Here is a 19071-nt window from a genome sequence, read left to right as displayed (position 1 = left end):
TTAACTATGACATAAATGCGATTAAATATTTTAATCTTTTGACAGCACTAGTTTTTTTTGGTCTACAGCAAGAAGAATTTAAAAGAACAGTAACTCCCCACTTCTGTATTTTCCAACAGGAGTATATAAATATATATATATATATATATATGTGTGTGTGTGGGGGTGTGTGTGTGTGTGTGTGTCTTAGAGTAACAGTTGAAAATTCCACTAACAGGCAGTAGTATAAAAATGAATACAAAATAAATCATTGTGTGTGTCTGTGTATATTATTTTTATAGATAATGTTTACACATTATCTATAAAAAAAAAACTCAAAAAAGTCCCCATAACATAAATCATGACATTGAAGGTGAAGACACCTTTAAAAGTTTAGGTAAAAGTTAAGAATTTTCATTTTTCAGAGAACATCACTTTAAGGGTTAAGTAAGTAGTAACTATAGTTTTGTTGTATGTGTGTGCGAGCTCCACCTCTGCATGTGTGCGGGTTCTCTGCCTCCGCTGGTCTCCATGGCAGGTCATGATGGAAATCTTTGCAGCGCTCACAGTTCAGGCCCTCTGTATTATGCTTGCATACACAGCGACCGTGGATCTGTCCAATCAGAATGCAGCAAAAATTAAATGTATGGGTTTTATTAAATCACCAACATTTGAAACAGTAAAGAGGAAAAACGCTTAAGAACACTTGGCCTTGACTTCACATAAATTAAGTACGGCAACAAACAATTACGAAACAGAAGAAAAGTTATGAAACTTTACAAACTCTGCAAAAGACAGAATACATAGTTCTACAGATGAGGCATTTTCAGCAGGGCCAGGAAGCTCTACAGAGGCAAGTGTCTGCATTTCTTGGTCTTAATTTAAGTCATCTGACAGCTTCTGGGCGAATTCTTTATGATGTTGATAACGGCAAGACCACTTCCTGTCTTACACTCGTAGGTTTCAGTGTGCTGGTATGCGTTTGTGAGAATGTGTTTGTGTGAAAAAAGAGAGAGACGGAGATAAAGAGAGACTGTTTTTTACATTAACTTTTATTATAATTACAGCCTTTTAGGTTTCTGGTATGAATACTTTATTTCCTTTTTAGAATTAATCCTACGCAATTAAATAAATACCAGAACTATACAGTAAGAAGCCGTAGATCTCTCTCTCTCTCTCTCTCTCGCTTTCTCTCTCACACACTGACATTTATGGCCAGTTTCAAGGCAAACCCTATATAATAACATAAAGCCAGCAGTAACTGTAACTTCAGCATGTGGGGCTGGGCAGAAATATATCGCGACATGATATCCTGGACATTTAGATCACAAATTCGGTCTCGGTTTGAGGATCGTTACAGCCCTAATAATTAAAGAATTTGTTATGGAAGTTTTCTGGAAGCTGGTGAAAGGAGAACTTGGGCATCAGCACAGCCTCCCCATCTCTCTCCCTCTACTTGCATCACCCATTCTAACAGCACATCCATGAATGGCTAGAATTGCTGTCACTCTCTATGTTACATGAAGGTGTTCGCATCCTATTGGATAGTTAAGTCTAAATATGCATTCATAAATCATATTGTGTCCTTAAGTCCTGCCACAGTTGAAATAGGCAAAAGAGTTGAAGTTGGTGAGAGTTGAAGTTGGTGCATCTCTGTCTGGAGCATCTGAGTTAGATATGAAAGCCACTAAACATAGATGCTACAATGTACTGTTGGTTGGTCCTTTATCTATTACTTGACCTTTGGTACTGCTTAAAGAGAGAATGAGTATCTGTAGAATTTAGACACTAATTTGGCACTAATCTCCTCTACAAATATAATATGTAATATACATTATATACATAATAAAAAGTGGCTTATACAGTAATGTGTAAGAATCGTCAAAAATGTCTCAACAGTATATTAGTAAAAATAATACTCTTGTTACACAGTGTGGTAACTCACCATGCCGTTTTCCCGGGCATCAACCCCTGGCACTGGGGCGCACTCTGAGGCGTGACCATAACAGAAGCAGCTCCCTCTGACCACCAGCTCATAGATGGCATAATAATATTTCTGAAGGACGTCAAAACGTCGATCCAGCAGGTCGTCTCCCAGAGTGTTTAGCTTGGTAAAGTTGATTCGTAGGTTGGTGATTCGCAGAAGTTCTGTACAGACAAAAAAGAGACCAGTTAAATCTGATTGCTGTATTATTCAATTGACACAAAGGCTATGGAATCTGTCAGAGATACACTGCGCTGAGCTTCTAATGACTGTAAATTTTCCATATTCTGAGTTTGAAAGTCCTCACTGACCTTGAATGTCCAAGCTGTATGGGTCTCTCACATGAATGGCAGGATCCAACACTTTATAAATAACCTTGAATAAAGAAGAGACATTTTCAGATGGAGAGATTGAGAGAAAAGCACTACAACACTGCTATAAGATACTGTATCCTAAACATTATCAGACTCCTGCCTAGAGTGAGAACCAGTGGGGTTGGAGCTGAGAACCACAGAAATGGAAAGCTGTAAAGTACAGAGCCTTATCCATCACGTCTGTACCATCTCCTCCACCTTACCTCTCCATTAGTGGAGGGCTCAATGTCAGAGTAGCGTTCCTCGCAGATGATATCATTGATGTGGTGAAGGCCATTGGAAGAGATGCCAGGGAAGGTTCTGGTACAGTTGGAGGCGAAGTATCGGTAGGGGCGCCATGTACGCCCGAAATCAGCAGAACGCTCGATGATCATGGCTGCAGGTCGGAACGTCTGAGGAGGGAAAGTGACAAAGAGAAAATAATATGGACTTAGTACTAATTAATTAATTAATTTCATCACATCAATCAGTAACATATGGACTATCAGAGAAAGATGACAACAGCTTGTGAGGCTGAGTTACCTGGACCTTTTGTTTCATGTTTGCTTTACTACAGATTCAGGCCAAGTGCAGAGTGTACATAACCAACACAGCCTCCCATGCTTCAGCCTATTCAGAATTAGAGAAGCTATAGGTTTCGTATGTTGTGATGTTTGACATGTTTATAAAAAATGTGCAATAAAATTGTGGAAGCAAAGGAAAGTAGAAGACATAACTGTTTTGTTTACAGCTTTTAAACCATTTTAGTCATGTCATGATATTTTATTCAAGACTTTTAATCCCCTAAACTAATAACAAAGACACACGTGTCACAGAAAGAGGCGTGCATCACTCATTGATTTATATCATGATACACATCTAATCCGACTTTTATTAAATCTCTTTTTTTTCAAAACTATAGTGAAAAACTGCCAGGGATCGGCTACATTGATATTTTATTACGAGTCAAAATTCTGGAGGATTTTAGAGAACATTTGCAAAAACACACGCATGCAGGCACTCACATACCCATGCAAAAAATGTCAGCTTACCTTAAACTTCATGATAAGGTGTGTGAAGTGGAATTCGGCCTCAAGGTTCAGTCTGATGCCCACGCTCTCCTGTCCTGTGGAGGAAATAACTTTTTAATACAATTAACAATGTACAATTTATGTAGAGGTATCATCTCCTAAAGTCACTGTCTGCTTTACTGACTGATTATAGAGATAACTCTTCAAACTTTCTTTACATTCATTCTCTCTCTTCTAAAGTAATAGATTGAGCTACAGTATAGATAATAATAAAACAATTTTTCAGGATATCGCTGTATCTAAGCAGCTTTCCTTGAGTAAACTGATAAAGACTTAAATTTATAGGATCCTTACCATCAAGAGGTAACTCTAAATTCACAAGAACAACATGTTCATCAAACAAACACACATAAAGAGAGAGAAACACACACACACACACACACACTCACACAAACACACACACAAACACACACACACCGTTGACAGACTGCCACCAGGTGTTGCTCCCACTGTTGTCCATGAGGTTGATCACGTTTTCAATGCGGTGGCTGTTCCTGTGGTGGTACGGGTCGTAGCGGTGTTGGGAGCTACACTCGAAACACTTGTCTGACTCCTTTTAAAGAAGAGTAAAAGGAAACATTTTAATTCAGAGATTCTCAGAATTATTCAATATCCATCGGTAGTGAACTACTTTCAAAATCTTGCTATAATACTTAATGAATCAATAAGCCTAGATTGAAATTGCTGCATCAATACGATCCTCCTTGATTCCATTCCTATCAGCTTGGGTCTTGTATCTTACAGTGTCATAGAGCTGTTAAGATTAGGCCTTTCAGCTGTCAAGCTGTATTGCCACCGTGTGCCAGTAGCACTTTGGGAAAAAAGCCATAAAGAACTGGATTGTGTCTCCACTGGGTCAAAAGATTAAAAAGGAAGAGCAGTCAGAGGGAGAGAAAAGAAAGCAATGAATACATGAGGGGGACGAAGAGAGGAGAGGCTTATGAGAATAAGAAAGTCAGTGGGAGAGATGGAGGCAGGGGTGAAGATATATGGCAAACAACAGGCCGGTCTCTATTCTTGTGAGCACCAATGGTGCTGCGAAGATCATCGCCAAGTGTGGAGAGCCTATAATACCCCAGCTTTAGGGTGGGACACTGCTTTCTGTGACTAGCAAAACATTCGGTATTTTCAGAGATAGTTGGTGAGATGGTGGTGACACACAAATAACAAGCAGTAATCTCAAACACGATCAAAGTCCACCACAGTGATTTGTAAGCCAGGAAATGAACATGCAAGAGTGGAATGGTGAAATCAGTCGATGGGTGTGAAGGCAAAGGGCATGGGAACAATACAACAATGTGGGGACCAAGGCCAAGAGCAGGAGCTTGGATGACGGGCTGAATGAAAATAGTTCAAGACGATGATTGTTGAAAGGAAAGAAATAGGTAAGATACGCGAGTATGCAATGAAGAGGGCTTTCAGCTGGGGTGACGGACAAAGAATGATATGGCCAGAGAGCGAGAGAGATGCTGACAATGTTAAGGGGGGTATGCTTTTGAGAGGGGGCCAAAGAGAGGGGAGCAGGGAGGCAGAACGAGGGAAGTGAGGGTAGGTTGGCACAGAAAAACTGTGGATTCCGGGGCAGCGTTTCTTAATTAGGCTGTTGTCAGGGGTGATTAAGCAGCTAACAACAACATGGCTGTTAAGAGACCCTGAAAAGAAATGCACTAAAGCGTGCTGGAAGTGCTGGACGTATGTGGTTTTGCGTGACAACATGTGTGCGCACACGCCCACTTACATCTATACGTGTTAATCGGGTGTCTGTGTTTTTACATGCATGCTTGCCTTCTCTACCTGCCCTCCCCAAACCCAGCATGAAACTGTCCACCCTCATCTCAGAGACGAACAGGGCATTTCTCTCAGCACAGTGACATATCCATCCAAACACACATCTAAGCACAGAGTAATCACAGCAGCTTTACTGTGACCACTTATAATATGCAACTACTAAATACTGTGGCTGTAGGATGTGTTGGAACACACGCAGTGAAGGGAAAGAGCCTCTTCAAATATAACGCCACAGAGAGAAAAGGTGAGTTTGTGGTTTTGTTGGGGGCAGCCGCAAAATCACTGGGAACCAAACTACAAACCAGAAAAGACATCTTCAGGTGCACCACACTGTTAACTGTCCTGAGTGCCATTCTCGCTCATATACAGTTAATTGTTTTTTTGTGTCATGACCACAGATTATACAATCCCCATGGGTTTACAAGACACCAAGAGGCACACCTGCACTGTTTAAATATTGCAATGTATTTCACATGACAATTACTATTATTATGCAACTCAGTTTTAAACTAAATACTCAACCTTTTTTTCCAAGCTTGGCAAATACAATGTCTCTGTACGAGAGCGTGTGTGAATGTGTAAGTAGGTGTGCTCTCTTTCTTGGCACCTTGGAGCACAGCACGGCAATCACTCATCACTGTTATGGATGTTTTCTGGAAGCTGATGACAGGAGAACTCAGGCAGCAGCTGATGTCTTATGCAAAAGGTTTTAATGTCAACTTGATGCATCAAGGAGACCAGAAGGTGGAACAATATACAAACGCTAACACAATAACAAGAGCAATTGTCACCCCCAAGTCTGAAGATGGCTCCCGCAGCTTACCAGTATATCTCCCTCTACTTGCGTCACCCATTCCAACAGCACATCCATGAATGGCTAGAATTGCTGTCCCTCGATGACAAATGTAGGTGTTCGCATCCAATTGGATAGTTCACTCTAAACTATGCATTCCTGAATCACATTGTGTCCTTATGTCTTGCCACTGGAGAAATAGGCAAAAGATTTGTTGTTGGTGCTTCTCTGTCTGGAGCATCTGAGTTAGATATGAAAGTCACTAAACATAGACACTTCAATGTTCTGTTGGTTGTATGGAGGACCATACATGACATAAGTAAAAATAAATAAATAAATAAATGTATAAATAAATACATAAATAAATAAATAAATGAATGAATAAAAATGGAAATAAATAAATAAATACAGAAATAAATAAATAAATATGTTAATACCAAAAGAAATGTCAAAAGAAATGTCTTAAATATATTTTAACATTTATTTTTTCCCTGATACATTTCCTTTGCATTTGCAGTGTCCTTATGCTAATGAGAAAGGCGGGCCTAACCGCAGTCTCATGCAGGATTGGTCACAGGAGTGTAATGATCCAGCCCTACTACTTCTGCCTCTCAATGCTGGTGTCCAGTAGCTGTTTGCAGCGTTGAGCCAGTTCACACTTAAAATGAACTAGTTCAAGTTCAGAGGGTTAGTTAAGGTTATTTTTTATTGGGATGATTTAGCTGTCAGTAGTCCTGACTGTGAGCGTCACGTCTCGTGTTGTACTGAGCACAATGAGCGAGCCGAGAGGAGGAGGAGGAAACAGAAACTCCAGCCCGGTACAAACCACCTGCCGCCTCTGCTCTGAACATGAAGCCGCTGATCTCTGAGCAGATGTGACCAGAGAAACTCTGTGTTTCCACTGTTCCACAGAGTCACTAACTGGCTGCTTCACGGTGAAGAGATCAAGTCTCAGTCACTGCCCGTGTCTCTGAGCGAGTGTGTGACGGAGCGCAGGGGCTCCCTGCGCTATTTATTTATTTTTACTTATGTCATGTATGGTCCTCCATATGGTTGGCCCTTTATCTAAAACCTGACCTTGGGTACTGCTTGGAGAGATAAAGAAGTTTCTGTGGAACTAAACAGGCACTATTCTCCTGGAGTTTATATTAAAGTGTAATATAAACCATATAGATAATACATAGTGACATATAGAGTAATATGTGAGGATGGTCAAAAATTCCTCAACAATCACCAGATTGCCAACTCTCTAGCTTGTTTTCCTCTCTGAGTTACCTTGGGTCAGTACTTGCCTATTTTTCTCTATTCTCAGGATCCGGTTGCGAGCCTCATAACGTGAGCCTTCCTCCGGCTCACCTTGTGCCGTATTGTCTTCACACCAGCCAGTCACACACACTCTAGCCAGCTGGCAAACCAGGCAGCCCACATCATCTCTCTGCATCCTGCTAAGCCAGCCCCATTCACCTGCCTGCTCCTCTTTACAATTATTCACCTGTTACAATAAAACCCCTTTCTGAGTCACACCACTGCCCTTGTCAGCGTCCACTGCCTCACACATCCAGGCCTTCACACTCGATATGTGGACAGGAGGAGTCGAGGACTGATGCACAAACCTTCCGACGACATAAGCTAGGCATATACTGTGCTACTTATGAAATGTTGTTCAATTCCACCTCACACTGAACAAGCAAAACATCTGCGATAGAAAGCCAAAGCTTCCTATTTATGTGGTCACGATGTTTGCTCAGATTTTCTACCACGACCTGACTGCTCATACTTTGCGTTACATCTGCTTCTCCTGACCAGCTGCCTTTTTTTGGCAAAGAAGAAGAAGATGTTTGTTTGATAACAATGCAAACAAGGGAAAAATAGAAGACTTGATAATATGTGTCAATCTGTGTGAGGAAATGTCCCAAAAAAAGGCATTTGGCATATGGACAAAGGTTTTGGAAGACGTGGGCATTTTGTATACTTTTGCAGAAGGAAAGCAACATATGTTCGAGGCTAGTAATACTACTACTACTATATTGTAAAATGATCACTAGCTTCACTCTGATTATTATACTTTAAAAAAACTTTATATACCTACTATAGTGTTTTGCCGTTTAGTGTGGACGCGGTGATGGAGAATGTACTGATTTTTGCGGGATCAACTTGTGACTGTCTCAACTGAGTGAGAGCCTGAGGAAAATGACTGACAAGTCATAAAAGAGTGGTAAAAACTGAGCAGGAAAGCATTGCAATCCGATCACACAAGGAACAAAACCACTACCTAGAAGAGCCTGTGTCTTTAAAGAATGATTGATGAACTTCTTGACGTTTAGAGGCGGAGACGCAAATGGACCTCTTGTGTAGGTTCCGACATACCTGCAATCTTCCGCTCCTAGATTTATGGTCCGACCGTTTTGTCAACATACCCCACCGCTCACAGTGGTTGAGGGCCTCTCACCAATCAGACAATGTCAATCATGTTCACCTGAAAGTTGACATGGTAGGATATTCCTGCCCTGAGGATAAGGAAGTGCAGGCAGATACATGCCTGTGAGATATATCTCACATACATATATCTCACAGGCATTTGTAACAGTACATACTCTATGTGCCGTGTGGATACAAGAGAGCTCAGTGACATCATGTCAGGAATTAATCCTGGGAGTGTTAGGGTCCTGGTTTACTACCTCCGCTAAGTAAGTTATGGTCTCTTTGCTGTTTGTCTGTCTGTCTGTTTGCAGACAAAGGGATGCAGGGGGAGGAAATAGAGAGATCGAGGAGGGTGAGAGTGTGACAAAGGTGTGGCAGAGTTGTGTTTATACACCTGGGCCCTTATATTGACTGGCTTTGCAGTGTCTGAGGGCCTCGCTCATGGAAACTGGGCTAAAAACAAATGGACAGATGAACAAATGAAGATGGACGAGGGCAGATTGAGGCATGAAAATGGAGGAGTGCATGAAAGAGTGAACAAACAAACTGACATTTTGACAGCAGGAGGCCATGCAGTGTGTAGGGGTGGGGCACGGGGCTGAGAGATGGAACAGGGAGGTTAGAGAGTGAAGGTGACGATATAGGAGAGACCTTAAAGAGGAAGCGTTTTATAATAACAGCAGTTAAAGTGAATCACAGGAAATAAAACTATAAAAGGGAAAGAAATTATGTGCAATTATGTGGGTCCTTACCTGCAGATGGCTAACAATGCAGTAGTGCTCAGGCCCGCCCAGGCCGCATGTGGATGTGGCAGTTAAGTTCACAGCACGTCCAATCAAAAGGTTTCCTGTTGCAGGATAGCAGCTTCCGTCTGTGCAGCCATGAGGGCCTGATGGCAGCTCTTGTCCAAACACACTGAGAGCTTGAAGAGGAGGGACGGAGAGTGAAATAATAGGAACATGAGTCATCTGGATGTGTGTCGTGTGTTTTTTTTGATTATCATGGCTCATGCTCGGCTTTCATGTATTAATACCTAATTAGCATGCATTGATTTGTTTCAGATGAATGAAACTCAACGATCAGCTACTGGAAAGCACCTCTGTTCAGCAGCATCTTTCATCTTATCAGCCCCCTTTCTTACATATGAAACTAGAAACAGGCCAACACTTGAGCTTTTTGTGGCTGTATTTGTAATATTTGGCATTAGAGTCCTTAAGTCTCTCCCCCTCCTGGGCAGTCCATGGTTCAGGGGACCTGATTTGATTTGAACATAAAATAAGCTTCGGTACGGGGTGCTTTCAGTCTTTATGCTTTTGTTTTTACTGTGGTTAAAGGAATCGATCATCAGCCGATAAATTCATCATAATGCTTCAGATGCCCTCACCCTCCATTTAATAAATAGCACCCAGCCAAGTGCAGCACACAAAAGGAACAGGTGTAAATCACCAGTGCGTCAATCAGACCAATGTATCAATATCAGCTGCAGATTGTTGCAATACATTTCTTATCATAGTGTGTACTATCTGTCAGCTGATAAGAAACAAGAATTTGCTGTAGAGAAATGTCTAAGAAATGTTCGAGGGTCACACTGTTAGTTTACCAAATGTATTTTTCATCTGTCAAGTGTTCTGTTTAGTGCATATAATGGTCATCCAACATATCACACTTAAGAAGTTATTATCAAAATGAACATCAATAATTATTTATTAAAATTTTATATTTTAAATGTGTTTGGTGTCAGCAAAACAATTAGATCATATATGGTTCTGTTTACTCTATTTTTTATATTTATTATCATCATCGACTAAACAGGTAAACTACATTCAGGTCCAGGTCCAGGTGCCATTTTATCCAAAATCATGCATGATTCTCTCTCAAATCATTGTTTCCAATAGAAATAGAAATGCTGAGTGTTCAAAAAATGTTATTCGCTTTGCACAAAACTGTCAGCTAAATGACACGTAATGTAATGTTTCCTAGAAAAGATTATATAGCCTGATTTTCTCAATGGGAGGATACACATATTAATTGATTAAAACGTTACCAGAAGTACAAAATAAAACATCCCAGAAAGTAATACTCTTAATAACATAACATCAGTGTACAAGAAACACACTAAAGGGACAGTTCACGGAAAAATAAAAATTCCCTCATTATCTACTCATCACTATGACGATGGAGGTGTTCGGTGAAGTAATTGAATCCACAAAACACTTTAGGAGTCTCAGGGGAAAACAGTGTTGCAGCCAGGGCGACCTCTTCGTCAGATGTAAAAAAAAACATTAAAAAAAACATAACAAGCCTCAATACTGCTAGTGTGGTGTCATCCAAGTGTCCGGAAGCCCAGTTACTTAAATTGTATATTGGATTTGGCTGCAACACTGTTTACCCCTGAGACTCCTAAAATGTTTAGTGGACTCAAACCCTTCACCTACTCCTCCATCAGTATAGTGGTGAGTAGATAATGAGGGAATTTGTCTTTTTCTGTGAACTATCCCTTTAACCATAACTATTTTCTAGTTCTCTTCCCTGGAACTCTCCCCCTCACCCATGTAAACACTATCTCCGCATCACTGCTTCTGAATAACAGGCCTCATAACAGACATGTGAGAGCGAAAGAGAGAGAAAGACAGAGTGAGGGGAGGAGCGAAAATCAATGAACTAAAATATGTTGGAGCAAAACTGAAAGATGGACAAAAACTAAATGAAAAGATTTCCTTCAGTAAGACAGAAAAACGTATCATTCATTAACATGGACCTTTCCTCACATCACATACCAACCATCAGAGTGTGTGATGTTTTAATAAACAATTAGGGGAATTGAGGTAAATGATTCAGGGAGAACCTGACAGACATTAAGAACCTGAGGCTCCATAATCAGCAGCACACAGAGTGATGGGGGGATGAGAGACGTGGAGAGAGATTTATGTGGCCCTTTCATCCCGCTCTTGTACAGGAGACAGAGCATTGACATGTTGAGGCATGATGGGAGAGAAATGGACTGTTTGAGAGGGAACCAAAAACATCCTCTAAAAGAAAAAGGGGCTTCTTTAGATTAAACTGGCTCTTAAACACTGGTATGTCTATGAAAACAAGACATCATTTTTTGTAATTGACTCTTCATAGAGGAAATGATCCAGTTGCTGGTGTGAGAGCTTATTTAACTGTCATCTTTTGTTTTTCATTCCCCCTTCTAATTGTATAACGGCAGCTTCAGGTCCCATTTACATTTTTTACAACTTTCTTATTTCCTGATAAAATCAAGATCACATGTGATACTCCTAATTTAATGCACATGCTGTCTGTATAAACAGTAATTGCTTGAATAGTAGTTTGTGTCCTTGGCATGTTATCAGTTTTATCATTGTAAAATGAAGAATTTAACCTCTACAAAAGATGTAAGCAAAGACAACAGGATCAGCCACGCTTGTAATTGATTATCCATGCTGTGCTCTACACTGGCAGACAAGGTTGACATTGGTAGTTTTGTCTGGATGATGGTCATGTGATGTCTTTCATAAATCTTTGGTCTTGCCATGAGATCCTCAGGAAAGTGAGGAAGTCTATAGAATTTGCTTAAATCATATTTTAAAAGAAGGACTCTAGACTGCTATCATTCTATTTTTGGAGAGTGTGATTCAATTTCATAACTAGACGCACCACTGGGAATTGCAAATATGCCCCCCGTTTTTGGTTAAAAATCATTATTGTATAAGCTATCACGTAAAAAATATGAAGAGCAAGTGAAAAATGTTGTGTGTGTCTTCCAAAACTCCTCAGACTGGGAGCGAGGTGGAGTCTATACACACAGACACACATACAGGCCAAGGGGCCCCACACACTGACACACAATGATCAGCGCTGCTGCTTCATGATCGGAGCAGAAGCAGCAGTTGTTTTTTACTGAGCTGGAGTTTTCTGTATCATCCCTCCACACTCCTGCTGACCTGCACTCACTTTAACTAATAAACACCAACACTCATCGCAAGTTATAAGGACTTGATCCGTACATGAAGCTTACTTAGGATTTGTTTGTTTTGCTGGAAAGTTTAGGAGGCTGCATTTAAACATAGTTAAAAATTGGCTGTCAACATTTTGTGTGCTCTCAGTACAACATGAGACGTGACGCGAACAGCCAGGTGAGGTTGAGTCAGGGCAAAGGAGCTAAAAGGCCTTTAGATGTGCCAGGCCCTAGTGGTCCTCAGGGGGATCTGCTCTGGAGGGAGGGGAAGGAGAGGTATTCTGAAAGTGGACGTTCCTTGTTTACTTGTTTTGTTGTGGTTGTTATTTTGTAAATGTTTCTATTTATTACCAAAACATTTATCAGTAAATCAGTTAAGTTTGCTACCACAAACACACACACACACAGATGTGCATGTACAAGATGTACGTACGTAGGCAGAGTTTATTAATTATTGAATAGCCTGGCATTCATTGTAAGAAATTCTACTGATTACACTGTCAGGAGTAGCACAATCAGTCTATTCTACAGCCTATTATTCTATTGGGAAATGTTGGGTTTCTCTATAAATTTAATTTTATGATCTGGCTCTTAAACTTGAACTGAACTAAATACCTTATAATTATAATTCATTTCTCATTTTGCCATGGCATTTTTTGTGTGAACAAATCTGTAACTTTTTTAGATATGTACTCTACAAATAAAGTCATTGATATTAATAACTTATTGTATGACTGTATGAATACACAGTAAAAAGGAATAACAATAAAATGAGAGGAAAAAGCCACAAGTATTGTACATGCAGGTGTGCACATGTATAGTGCAAACTTGCACAACTCTACATAAATGGGTTGGAAGGCAGACCTATGGACTGTAGATAAAGATCCATCACACCCTGACCAAACATCAAACACTAACTGAAACTCAAGGATGTAATACAGATACAAGACTGTGCATGGAGAAGAATGGCACTAAGGAATGTTCTGTATCTTATTATGGTAAACGCAAGAATGCATTTCTATAGCAAACACATTTTAGGATAAGCAGAAGTATAAAGCTGCTGTGCAGTCACCCGTCTCATCAAACAGCCCTTTTACAGACAGACTGACTGACCCTGAGTGAGTTTCAGATAACCTCACTATACAGGTATGGCATTGCTCAACGGGTTCACTCACTGGTCAAATAACCTGCCGTACATGAGGCACCATTGGATGCATGCACAGATATATTACTGCACTTATCAAAAAAGAAGTGTGTGTAATTTGTCGTTAGGTTGTGACACACAATGAAAACTCTGTCTAGACACAATCGCAACTCTCCTGTAGAGATGAATTGAAATGTATCTGTAGTGGAGTTTAAATTACCCAAAAAAAAGTAAAAACCTGCACAGTGGCAATTAAAAGTTTGGAAACAAGTGTCTGCGTCTGTCTGATTAAGGATACTGTGCAGAATAAACAGGATTAAAAGTAAAAACATTGAGGACTATTCCTGTTCTGTCTTTTTATCACAATTTTTTAAGTACTTGACACAAATGTTTCATTGGCCGACATTTTTCCCCTTTTTACTTCCATTCAATGCAGGTGCTTATAATTTAGACATTTTGTGCACACCATTGTAAAGCAACAACTGTTTCTGATTTCTTAGATACTGAAGTACAAAAACTTGGCACAACCAAATATATTTTCAATGACGTCTGAACATGAAGTTAATTCATCAAGGATGTCAGAAAAATGACAGGTCTCAACAAACAGGTTTCCACTTTTCATGTGGTTTTGACCACAAATTAGTTTTTGATTTAACATTACAATTAATTGAAGCTCTTATCTTTTGAGGAACACTCGCACTGGAATGCACTAGAGTTATCAATTCATAAAGAGTTTGAAAGGCTAAATGAACAACTTCCACATGTGTTATGACATCATCTCCTCACATGTTGTTTGGACATGCACCTGTCAGCAGTCATAATTTACACTCAGTTTTAATTAGTGACTGTGGTGAGTTTGAAATAGAACACACATACATGGAATGCTGCTGCTACACTGCTGGCCGTCCACAGAGGTTCTCAGTCTAATGGCTTTCTCAAATCTGTTCCACTGTGCAGAAAAACATGGTGTTTGTGTAGATAAGTACAAGGCAAAGCTGTCATCGACTCTCACACTCATGTGCAAAACAGTCCCACTTTTCAAAAATATCCTTGTAACATCTGAGACACAACAGTGGCATTCATCCTGCTCCCTGTGTGGGCTGTAGGAGATATATACTGGTGACCTGCCCCGACTAGCAAGGACAACGTCAGAATGTGCACTGATGTCAACATTTTCAGGTTTAAGTTTCTTTCTGCAGCTGTATCGGTAACATACTAGTATCTGCCTACAGTACCCTGTGTCCTGCACATACTGTGAGAGTGTGCGCTCCTGGGATATTTGGGCTTTTATTGGAGGAATAAAACAGCACAACAATAATGGGCGAGTAACACCAGCGAGGGTGGGTGGGATGACGCTCCTTGTTATAACTTGCAGAGTTATAGAGTTATGTGGAGTTGTTTTCAAGATATTTCACAGAACAACAAAAGGATGTATGAGACTTCCTTTAGGCTAAAGGATTTGAAATTGTCCAGCTGGCATGTAACACTTGTCCCTGTTTGCCTTAGGATTGATTTTCAAAGTTAATATCAACTACCTTCAAGGCAATTCATGGCATGGCTACTGATTATATTATAGAACTTTCAATCTCATATAACCCCTCTTGCCGAAGATCCTCCAGCAGAGGCCTTCTCTGTTCCAGAGACCACACTCATTACTAAAGGAGACAGGTCCTTGCAGTCAGGTCTCAGAGGCTCTGGAATGACCCTGAGGAAATTAGGCTGCCCCAGTCAGTGCCATCTTTTAAGTTTGTCCTGATTTTATTTGGGCTTTTCATTTTATTTATGTCCTTGCTTATTCTGAAGCGCTTTATAACTGTGTTCAATAAAATTATAAATAAAGTTCAACATTATTATTGATTATAAAATTATATTCAAAAAAGTAAGAGCCTGGGAACCTGTTGTGATAGCACACAAAAAGGGTTCCTGTGTTCTAAGTGTGAGGCTACGCATGAGTTGTGTCCTGAAGTGAAGCCAGTTGCTGTACAGATGTTTTTTGACACCAGCTGGTTTACCAGTGTGTGATTATAGTGTAACACGTGCCTATGAAACCTACACACCAAGGAATAATCACCGGTAAACACACGCTAAGGCGTCTCCCCCCTGAATGCAGCACTATGACAGGAATGTGGGGACAGAGAGGAAGATGTTATTTATTAGAGAAAACATTCCAGGTATCAGCGCTGTGGACACAAACAATGCAAACACACCCTTTATTTCTGGGCATACACTTGCCACTCTCTTTATGTATTTTATTAGGATACTTATAGTAGGACTGGGCGATATGGCCTAAACAAATAGCGTTATATCCTGATACACGATTCTCACTATTTTTAAATCTCCTCTAGATCACTGAAGAAATGTTAAATTACTTTTTTTCGAGTCAAATGCAAATGTTGGGGCCTTCTGATCATTGAGCAGCTGTGGATCATAGAGGAAACTGTGTTTTCACTGTTTGTTTCTGCTGTTCTTCAACAAGGTCAAAGACGGGCTGCATCACATGAACGCGCCTCTCAGCTCACTACTTCACTGTGAGTGAGTGGTAGCGGAGCCCGGGGGCCTGTGTGTGTGTGTAAATTTCAACTCGCTCTGGGCACAGACACACACAAAAGTGTTCACTCGTTCACATTTATCATTTTTAAACTGATTTGTTCAGTTCACAGTTCACAAAGAATATGGACAACACTGTCAATAACCGTCTCTGAACTCTCGTCAACCCGCTGGGACTCTTCATTTTCTTTTGCTCTCTCCATATTCTCTTGTCACTCCACTCCTGATACAAAAACACGCAGGGGCGCAGCAGAGTTTTCTGGATGGGCGGGGGGTTTGAGCTGTCTGCTGTACTCAATGGTCGCAATAACGTAATTTAACGTATCTCACGTGGAACAAGCCGCAATACATAGAGTATATTCGCTATATCACCTATCCCAAACCTATACTCAAAACATCTTAAGTTCTTTGTAGCTCAAAGATGTTGAAATCTTTCCTCTGAGATTCTGCTCCATGTTAACCTAATTTCTGCAGATTTGCCAATCTCCTGTTCTACCACATTTCAAAGCAGTTAAACCGGAGTTTCAGGGGATACCTCCGATATCCTCCTCTGGAGCTGTGTTCCCATGTGGATCACAGCAGTGTAAATGACACCGGTAAGAGTCGAATTTGAATGTCTGGGCTTAAGGACACTTGGATGACAATACAGGATTTGAAGAATTGTCACCATTTACTTCAGTTGTATTTGATTTGGCGGAAACGCTGTTTAACCCTGACACTCCAAAAGTGGTTTGTGGAATCAAACACTTCACCAACCCCTCCATCGGCATGGTGTTGTGCAAATAATCAGTGAATTTAAATTTTTTGGTGAACTTTCCCTTTAAATCAATAAATTTAGAGCTATATCACCTGATGATCTAAGGCTGCGAGCAGGTACATAAGGGTCAATAATTCTCTGATGTAGCTTGGGGCCAGACCTTTCATGCTTTTAAAGTGAACAGTAAAATCTTAAAATCTGTTATAAAACGGACAGGGAGCTAATGGAGAGAAGCAAGGATCAGGATGATGTGATGTTGCCTTTTAAAACCAGTGAGGAGCCTGGCTGCTGTGTTCTGAATTATTTGGGCAGGAGGCAGGAGAGTGAATTTGGCTAATCCAATAGGAGGGGGTTTAAGTAGTCCAGTCTAGAGATGACTAGTGTGTCCATTACTTTTTTTACAAGTCTGGGTGGGAAGACACTAATTTGATTTTGGAGATGGTTGTGATTTGTAGGAAGCAGGACTGGACAACTTTTTTAGTTTGTGGTTTGAAAGAGTGTTTGGTCAAACAGAACTCCTAGGTTTCTGGAAACAGGCTTTACATTGATTGACCAGGGACCAAGGTTATGTTCAATGTGATTGATGGTGTTTCGTAGATTGAATAATATTATTCAATCTACGTAACTCAATACTGTTCATAACAGGACTGTAATGTATAATGTAATCAGAAAATCATGCCATAGAAACAATGAAACTAAAAGAGCTTGTGGAGGTATTATATCGAAATGGTTATGAATCACTAGAGGGCTGTGATTGTGAGCAATCAGGCTTTATTCAGGATTATGGAACTCGACCTGTTAAGGAGAGTTGAGTTGAGTTAACTGCTTCCACCCTCACTAACACACACACACAAACATGAATAATGGCTCCTTCTAGTCAATAATTAATATACTTGATTGACCCAGATGCCTGTGTATAGGCCAGTTGGTAAAAGCAAGTATAAAAAGTCTCCATTTGTTTGTGTGTGGGCGGCCAGAGGAGTTATTTTTTACTACTTGGATAAAATCACTGTTAAGTCTCCTGAGAAACCCCATCACATGGGTAATAGCGTGGGCTAAAATCCTACCAGTTAAACATTGTATGTGTACATACACTATGTGTGTGTTCGGCCCTATTGAAAAATGCCCCTCAGTCACCACTTAACCCTGTGAGGGCCCATGCTGCCTCGGATCAAGCGCTGCCCCTGTCAGTAGCCCATCATCTAATACACATTCCACAAATACCCCAGATTCTCACTGAGCTTCCCAACGAACTGACCTAATGAACCGGGTGTAAATGACCAGGGCAGAAACGACATCAGGAGTTGCTCTGCTGAATTTATATATCAACAGAGACACTACAGCATCCTCAAATCTTTCCGTCTTTCTGAGTAGTCAACTCATTGAAAGGGTTTAACTGTTAAAGAAAAATTTCTTTTTTTTCGTGGATGGACTTAGCCTGACGTTGTCATACTCACAATTCTAGTCAGAATGTGAGTCTGATACCGCTCCATTGGGCTGTGATTATGGGGCGTGTTTCAACCGAACCAGAAAAAAGAATGCCTCTTGTCTACATTGGATGGACCTACAACCAATCAGAGCAACATAGTATGTGACGTATGTTAAGCGACGCAATTTTAGTTATTTACCAACGCCGAAGCAACGCCAAAGAGACGATTAAGCGCAGCGCCAAGCCTTAAATAACAGCTGGCTCCCATCCACTTCCATGTTAAACCTTTGTGCAGGTCACACCGGAGGCTGAAGCGCCGCGCTGCACCAAGGCTGCCTCGCGCCCTGCAGAGATAGTTTCGGAGTCGAGTCTATTTTTTGCACTTGACGCGAGTGTATCACACTAGGAAACACACTGAAAAACGATTTTAAACTATATTGATGACATATTTTATATGATATATATATCCCATACTTTGAATTCCCCTTCTGTTGTCCCTGAGTTGTAATTTTACCAATGACATTATTAAATGTGCCCCTCTGGCCATCCACTACAGCCACACAAGCAGTGATAAAGATAAAAAGAGAGAGAGGGGGTGAGTTGTATGATCCTCGGGACATGTTGTATAAAGACAACACCAAGAAAGACAAATGTTGGGACGCTTTTGCTTAATGTTGGAGCAACAAGTAAGTATATGCTTGAATACTACTGGATCAACGGGTGATATTATTAGCGCTGTGGCGATTCAGCTTCGCTTCAGTGTCGGGTGTTAACCATCTATGGTGTGAACAGCCAAGCGCCGGCGCAATAGGGATTAGCGCATC

General features: G+C 40.6%; 1 protein-coding gene across 2 annotated transcripts in view; it reads right to left on the bottom strand.

The window, feature by feature from the left end:
* The window catches only part of lamb2l (laminin, beta 2-like), a 58056-nt gene that overhangs the window by 23036 nt on the left and 15949 nt on the right, over positions 1-19071 (bottom strand). For both annotated transcript variants that reach the window (XM_062392523.1, XM_062392524.1), the window contains exons 3-9: positions 9162-9331; positions 3825-3960; positions 3369-3442; positions 2541-2729; positions 2275-2338; positions 1925-2127; positions 472-592 (exon numbers count right to left, since the gene is read on the bottom strand). In XM_062392523.1, coding sequence (XP_062248507.1) covers positions 472-592; positions 1925-2127; positions 2275-2338; positions 2541-2729; positions 3369-3442; positions 3825-3960; positions 9162-9331 — 957 coding nt within the window. The remainder of the gene's footprint in view (positions 1-471; positions 593-1924; positions 2128-2274; positions 2339-2540; positions 2730-3368; positions 3443-3824; positions 3961-9161; positions 9332-19071) is intronic.

This window comes from Platichthys flesus, chromosome 7 (genome assembly GCF_949316205.1).
Source record: "Platichthys flesus chromosome 7, fPlaFle2.1, whole genome shotgun sequence".
In the NCBI taxonomy this organism is placed as follows: Eukaryota; Metazoa; Chordata; class Actinopteri; order Pleuronectiformes; family Pleuronectidae; genus Platichthys; species Platichthys flesus.
Note: the sequence above shows the minus strand (reverse complement) of the source record. Positions and strands in the feature narration are given on the sequence as shown.